Below are 8,461 nucleotides of genomic sequence, written 5' to 3' on the forward strand. Positions count from 1 at the left end.
CTCCGTTTTTTCCCTTTTTGTTATAACTGCAAATGTCTCTGGTTTAAACTAATAAAAATTTAAAAAATTTCCAACAAAACCCCCTTCTGATAATTATATAATTATTTGCTTGAATAATGATGAATAGATTAAATCTTACGAATTAATAATAATCTCATGCAACATGCTATTCCATTAATTTGTTAGAAGAAGAGATCTTGGAATTGGAATGAATATTAGTATGTTTTTTAAAAGTGTATAACAGTTGCTAAACAACTAAAAACCACATTGTTTAACATAATTATATAATCGATAATATATTAAAGTAAATAGATAGAAACTAGAATACTGTTGTAAATATGTTCATAATATTCTGGATCAAATCGCCTTGTATATGAAGCACATTGTCATTACACAATCAACCAAATAAACGACGAAGACATGAACAACTTAGAAACTGGAATAAAATGGATAGTGACTTAATTGATCAACCTTCATACTAGTTATGATGAAAGAGAAAATGATAAGAGGAAAAGAAGGTTGAAAATAATATGAGCCAGTATTATTGGTTATAAAATAATCTAAACTACCAAATAATTGATCACAATTATCTTAATGATATTAGAAGAAGAGCTAGAACCTTATCTCATGGATCAAATTGATAGTCAATGATTTATTGAGTAATGTTTCTCTTAAATCCTTTCCATGCAATATTGCTCATTTGGGAGAAATGATGTTTGGACACATATAAAATGAATTATAGTTTAGCCCATAATTATTTTTGATGCTTAGATTTAAATTAGATAAGATATCAGAAATATCTTTTCTTCTTCAAAATGTCAAGTAGATAATGAAATACAAAATAACTTTATTATTTACTGGTCAGCACACGGATTTTCATATTTATTCAACATCTTTTAAGTATCATTAACAAGTAGTATCCATTTTATGATACTGTTGTACGACATAACCTCAAAAATATGTGCATCTAGGATCAAAAGATTATTACCAACTCGAAAGATTCCTTGAGAGTGGATAAGAGAGAGAAGTAGAAATATTTTATACTAGCGATTGTGTGAAGACAGCAAATAAGTCATGCAGTGATTTTCCTTCGAAAATGGGAACATGCATTAGAAAAAACGTGCACATTGTTAATGTTCAATAAGAAATCACAATATTTTCCATTGAAAAGTGTATTCACTTTTGTTTTAATTGCTCAAATACATGTATAACTAATAAGAGTTGGAAAATTAATCTTAGCGATGTAGAATGATTTAATCAATTGATAAGCATTATATTTAACGTGCATTACAGAGATTCTTAACGGACAGATATATGTGTGTTTTCAAGGATTATACATATATATAAGGCATAGAGAGATATACAAAGATATATAATTATCTCTCTTATTCCAAGTGTTCTTTGCAAAAATTAACATTCGAAATGCTTTTGTACGGTAAGAATAATCATTAACTTACTGTTCTTCATCTCTACATGCCGATAATATAACGAATTCATTTGTGAGCGGAGTAGGAGGAATTAAAATGGAATGATGCATTTAAACAAACATACAAACGTAAATAATAATTATTATATATATATATACATATATGCATATGTCAAAGAAATTATTTGTAGTTAAAATGTGAATCATTAAAGGGTACAATGGTCAACACAATAACTCAGCTACGTTTAATGATGAAGGGAAACAAATAAAGTGAACAAGAGCAAACGTTTTATCAAATCAAATTATAACACATTACAATTACTAAATATACAGTAAAATTTTAATATTAGACAAGTGGACAACAAGTTGTAGTAAACGAACTCAGATAATATTGTTCATCATTATCTCTCATGCCAGAGAGTTGAGAATTCTCTAGAATCTTTTAAATTATAATATAATATATTGTTCAGTACGAGACTAGTTTTCAACTTTCATGATGGACAGTTTATTCAAAGTTTTTGAAAGTCAAGTACCTTCAAGAATGAGTGATTATCAAAACATTCTCAGAATTTTCATAGTGATATCAGACTACCTTCATGAAATAACTTTAGATTTTTCTTATTACTATTGTCTGATAATTCATCGCCAAATCAATTATGGTGATTCCTATTGAAATGGTTTGATACCAATATAAATTCATTTATAGGAAATTAATGTTACGAAACTAAGACTAAAGAAACTTAAACAGAGATTTATGATAATTATATTATTCTTAAAAGAAGATCATTTCTTTAAAAATATTGTTCCCTTAAGCTATACAGATGTATTTATAATTACATATAGTAGTCTACTATTGTACAGTATGAATAAATGAAACCATCCAAAAGAAGAAAGTTTGTTCTTAGAACTGATTAATAACCAATTGAATATCTTTCTTTATCATTAGTATTCTTCTTAAACTAACTGAATCTGCAATCAACAAACCTTATTTTAGTAGTCCAAAATGGGTTTTTTTAGTTCTAAAATTCTTCTAAAGTTTTTTCGAATAGTTCCTGGTATATTCTGATCGATGACTTGTTGAATTGTTAATTCATAAGACAGATTGTGTACTGTTACTTTGAAAACAAAATGATATTAACTTATTCCAGTTAGACATTTAAATTATTTAGTAAATAATGCAAACGATGGGCAAGATTACAAGAGAAGAGAATCCCTACTAGTGAAAAACAAACAGACATTTAAATTCGCTTAGTATTGTTTGTTGAAATCTTCCCATTGATGCTTAGGACTGCAACTGGACAGTCACTAATTGGCATATGTGCATACTGCACGTATTGTCTCGATATAGCCTTAATTCACAAGTATGGTAAGCGAAGATGGATAGTGGCTAGCAGTGGAATCCAAGACGCGCATTTCGTCCTATCTGAGTGGATGACGCGATGGCGTTTGAAGCCAAAGGTACTGGGTTCGAGTCCCAGAGTGAACATCAACTCAGAGATGCAGGTACATCCATCTGATGAGTCTTAAATAGGAGGAAAGGCGCGTCCTGGATTTCACTGCTAACCACTATCCATCTTTTCTTACAAACAAACATTTGGATTCAATTTTTCATACAGTATACATTCGTATAATATCTAACAAATATGTCATGATGAACTAGTTTAATTTCCTTGTCGAATAACCTATCAACACTGAAATCCTATTTTGACATGTGATCTTGATTTTATGACTTATGATTATCACTATCGAATGTTAGATACTTATATTAACTAATGAACAACTGATAATGAAACAGAATTATTGTGTATGCAAATGAATCATTTAATCAAGTAAATTGGTTATAGAAAGAATAATTCTTCAATACTGAGAAATCCTAAATCAGTTCACTTTCTTATATTTCATTTCATAAGACTTTGGAAATAAATTAACGTTAGGTGGATGCTTTGTCTCTGTAAAATAAGTTGATCATTCTTACTCCATTAGGAATAGTCACTATTCCATACAAACATCTGGCATGTTTTCTGAGAATTCCATTTACAAGTATAACGTTGAACATTTATGAAGCATTAGTCTTATTCATATTACCCGGAAATACAAGATACATTACGTTAATGTAATGAAGTTACTATCAAACTAGTAACTATTTGATGGAACTAATGTAACTGAAATATTTGTTTGCATATAACCCGAAATCATTTAATCAGTATGATATTTAAACATTTTGATAACATGTGTAGAATCTACATTCCATAAGTTGACCATTGGAATAAGCTTTCTGTTTACTTCAGTAGATATTAGGAAATAACCATTTCTTCATATAACCACTTATTCTAAATGCTTATCCCCAATAGATAGATAAATATTGAAAGTCACTCAACAAGATGACCAAATAAAATAAAAATATGAATTTCAGTCAAACAAAAAGGTGAAATTTACACTATCATGAAGTGATGTTTTCAACAAGTAAATTACCTTCTACAAGACTTTATCATTTTCATAGTTGAAATCATGAGTCAATCGAAGCTAGACCACCATGGGAAACTTGGAAGCACTGGACGACCGTTTCTTCCCAGTATGGGACTCCTCAGCAGTGCGTATCCACGATCCCGCACTCGCGAGATTCGAACTCAGGACTTACCAGTCTCGCGCCAGAGCACTTAACCTCTAGACCACTGAGCTGGCCGGCATCCAACGATGTTAATGTCTAACTTTAACCAATCCACGAAGTTTGAGCAACCGTTCACCAATTGTCTACAGTGAGTTGTTATCTCACAACAGACGTGGTTGAACTCTACTGGTCACTGCTTCCCACTAGAACTGCAGGACATGTATCTTACTGAGGAGTCCCATAATAGGGCGAAACGGCCGTCCAGCGCTTCCAAGTTTTCCATGGTGGTCTAGCTTCAATTGACTCATGATTTCAACTATGAACATACTGAAGTCTCCACAAAACCCCTTCTGACTTCATCATTTATCTTACGAGGTATGATTTTTTACTTGAATCAACCTCATACATAGTAAATCTTCCAAAGTCATGATGTCATGTTTCCACATACTAAAGTTCAGTGATATGTCAAGAGTGAGTTCATAACTAACCCTGAAAGGAATCTTTCTTCGATAAAATGTGGATAAATACAATTTGAATATCATTACCAATAAATATTTCTTATAAACTTTTTAGTAATGAACAGAAAATTACTCAACATAGTCAAGGTATTTTCATGTCAGATAAGCATGCTTTAAGGTGAAGAACTTTTTAAATGGGAAGAAAGAGATTGTTGTGGGTTGCAGGGTATAAAAAACCTAACACGAATACTTAATACAATAATTAAACAGAATCTTTTTTTTGTAGACATACATTCATCAACCAAAATTTTTCACTATGTATAAACATACATACATTCACACATTCATATTTGTTCATTTAGTGGGAAGTGAAATAAAGAAAAATGGGTGGGATAGGTAGTAGATGATGAAAATCAAGTATTTAACGTACTTGGGAATGAATGCTGGAGATGGTTGTGGGCTAATGGTAGTAATAATAAAAGTAGATAGACGATGAACAGTTGTTAACTAGCAGTAAGTGTGACAGCAGATCAACAACATTTTGTTTATTAATAAATAATTATGTTAAAATAAATACATGGTAAGCATTGCCAAAAAAAGGGCAAATCAATGGATTTCTTTCATATATTTCAACCTCGTAACAAATAAAAATACTAAGCAATACGGGGTAATTGTAAACGACCTGATACTTCCTTATAGGTTCAAACCTATTTCATCTAATATCGTAGTCGCCAATAATACCTCAAAGTTCTTCATTTGACGGAAACTTATTAGTAATAGGGACCAGATATTTCCTCACTGGATAATGCTAAATGGTTATTTGGAATAAAAACTAAGATGTGAGTAAAAGCTATTAGTTAATTTGTTTTGTCCCTTGTAGTTTTCTTCATCATAAATCATTAGCTTCATACTCATTATAACAATCAGTGTCAATAATCTAAGGGTTTACAAAATGAATGATCAACATAAATTCACTTAGCATTGTTTGTTTGAATCTTCCCATTGATGTTTAGGACTGCAATTGGTCAGTCTCTTATTGGCCATATGTACATACTGTGCGTATTGCCTTGATATTGCCTTAATTCACAGGCATTATAAACAAAGATAGATAGTGGTTAGCAGTGGAATCCAGTTTGACGCGAGTTTCGTCCTATTCGGGACTCGTCAGCTGGATGTATCTGCATCTCAGAGTTGATGTTCACTCTAGGACTCCAACCCAGTACCTTTGGCTTCCAACGCCATCGCGTTATCCACTCAGCTACTGAGTCCTGATAGGCACTTGCTTGTGAAATGGGGTGAAGTTTGAATTCACTCAGTATTGCTTGTTTGAATCTTCCCATTGATGCTTAGGACTGCAACTGGTCAGTCCCTTCATCCCATTGCACAAGCAAGTCGCTATCAGAACTCAATAGCTGAGTGGATAACGCGATGGCGTTTGAAGCCAAAGGTACTGGGTTGGAGTCCTAGAGTGAACATCAACTCTGAGATGTAGGTACATCCAGCTGACGAGTCCCAAATGGGACGAAACTCGCGTCAAACTGGATTCCACTGCTAACCACTATCCATCTTTGACCAACATAAATGTTTACTGAATAAATTAACAAAGCTGATTTTCAATAGTTCTATAGAGCTTCTAGAAAGCTCATATCTTGCAGTTACTGTTTATTGAAACCCATACACTCTAACCAGTTTTAGCCTCAGAAGTGCTTACAACAAATCTCTGACGGTCAGACATTTGTTGTATTCTGCTGTCATTAGAAGATTTGACACTATTATGTTTCGGTTATGATTAACTCGATAACATGACAATCAAATCATGTCAATAGGTTACTAATATCAAATGAGTTATTTATGTGTTAGAAACGGGTACAAGTACTAACTTATTTCATTTCAAATTTGAATGTTTATCGTATTCTGACTATCATGCCGAAATCATTCCTCCTATGTCAAGTCAATCTATAATGAAGTATGCTGGAGTTAGTATTTAGTGAGTAAATTTAATCGACAATAAGTCCTACACTTGGATTTAATACTTGCTAACACTCATCGATATCCTCAAAATGAGTTGTTCCCTAAACAAAATTTGATTTCCTTCAACTATTAAACACCTCTAAGTATTCAATGGACTACCGGCTAAAATCTACTTTACGTTATGTTCAACTAAGAAGTCAATAAGAAGAAAACAGTTAAATTATATATAAACTACACTATATATACTCCTGTTTTGTATAATATAATCACATTAGTATCCTCTAATCTTCTCTTCGAATTTGATGGTGACTATACAGTAAAGAAACCATCATAAAAGAATACTAACACCAGTTCTAATTACTTAGTAATTTAGAGAACTTCACCAGTGTGAACCAAATTTAGCTAATTTAATACGAAGAGTTAAAAAGTTCTGAGTTTAGTTTTTTACTAGCTTTAAAAGTCATAACACAATATTCAGTCAGCTTTTATAAAATCCTATCAACCCTTGAAAGTAGTTATCAGTAATTTACTTTCATTTCATACGAAATCGGTTTCGATAGTGTCATAAAGATAAGTCTAGTTTTGAATTTGTGAAGCGAATGGCTTGGTAATTTATCGATCACCATCACACTATAAAAGTCTTCCATATAAACGATTTGCGTCGTTACCAAATCAGTAACATATTCAATCATTAGAAATAAGGGATTCACTCTAATTTCACTTACCCACATCTCTAACAACTAGGCTTGCATTTCTCCAAGTCACAAACTTATTTACTTAGTTACGCCTGTTACCCCTCTTGGAGGAGCATAGGCCGCCCACCAGGATTCTCCATCAAACTCTGTCCTAGGCATAAACTTGAGTTATGATAAATGGTATTGACTAGGTTCACTTCCATATGAAGCTACATACTAAGTTTGTAACCAGTGCAAAATCAAAACCTTAGTTATGAAACAGTCTAGGCAAAAAAACTTTATACTACCCGAAAAAGTTAGATTCCTTTATGATAACATACAAATGAAAAAAGTCGTTTTTTCAAAGAAAAAAAAATATCATTTAGAAATGTAACTCTATTTATTACTTACCTCTGTTCATCGTCTGACATTTTGTAAGTCTAGATTAAATTTGTATTCAAAATATCGAAAGTTTCTTCACAAAAAAGATTCTGTAAAAAAAAAAGAAAATAGGCCAATATTAACATTTAGAAATATATTAAACTATTGATTTTTGCTAACCAGTGGATGGTCTCTTTAAAACAGTGATATTGATCCCTGGAAATCTTAGAACATCAAAGAGAGAAGGGAAGTTATTATTGATTCATTGGGTTAAAAGCTCTTTTACCAATTTTATACTTTCAGTGATTCATGATATACAATATTTCAACTTTAAACCACTAATTACTATTCGATGGTTGTATACAGTTTACTAAATTTAAAAACCTACACTTCTGAACGTTGGCTATAATTTCATTATGAAAACTGATTGAAAATAAGCGCACATTTCAAAAGTCTGTTATCATTTACTTCGATATCTAAATAACATTCAATAGTAAATGATCAAATCCAATTATCAAGAATGTATTCCGCAGTAATTTTTACTTTATAAATACGAGAATTACCCTATTGCAGTTTAAGCGGAAATCAACAAGTAATGTAAACTTGTCCTACTAACATATGGCATAGAATCATGTGATGTAAATGAAACAAACAAGTGTGGCTCCATAACTACCAAACAATTACTGGATGAGTTGTCCATATAACCTTTACTGTCAGTTTAAAAAGCTGATGTAACGGTTGATGAAAAGTATTTAGATACTGGTCATGATATCATATTTCCACAATGAAATCGCTCTCCTCATCCTGTTAGGTAACAAATAAAATAATCAATATCAACTTTCAAAAAAGTAATACTATAGATTTTCCTTATGCAATGTGTCCTTCTTTGAAGTCTACTTCAAAATAGCTGTCTGGCTAAAGGAATGAAAGGTTTTCTGATATA

The 8,461-nt window shown here is 31.7% G+C and overlaps 1 protein-coding gene and 1 non-coding gene across 2 annotated transcripts in view; both read right to left on the reverse strand.

The window, feature by feature from the left end:
- The window catches only part of Smp_179810 (troponin t, invertebrate, putative), a gene marked incomplete at its 5' end in the record, with an annotated part of 18,289 nt that extends 10,721 nt beyond the window's left edge, over positions 1 to 7,568 (reverse strand). The window contains one exon of the mRNA XM_018790378.1: positions 7,549 to 7,568. Within this exon, the coding sequence (XP_018646291.1) occupies positions 7,549 to 7,568 (20 nt within the window). The remainder of the gene's footprint in view (positions 1 to 7,548) is intronic.
- On the reverse strand, positions 5,690 to 5,756 carry Smp_tRNA_00786_Pro_TGG.1.1. Its single transcript has one exon. It is a non-coding gene (tRNA).
- Positions 7,569 to 8,461: the final 893 nt, after the last annotated feature.

This window comes from Schistosoma mansoni (genome assembly GCF_000237925.1).
Source record: "Schistosoma mansoni, WGS project CABG00000000 data, supercontig 0113, strain Puerto Rico, whole genome shotgun sequence".
NCBI lineage: Eukaryota > Metazoa > Platyhelminthes > Trematoda > Strigeidida > Schistosomatidae > Schistosoma > Schistosoma mansoni.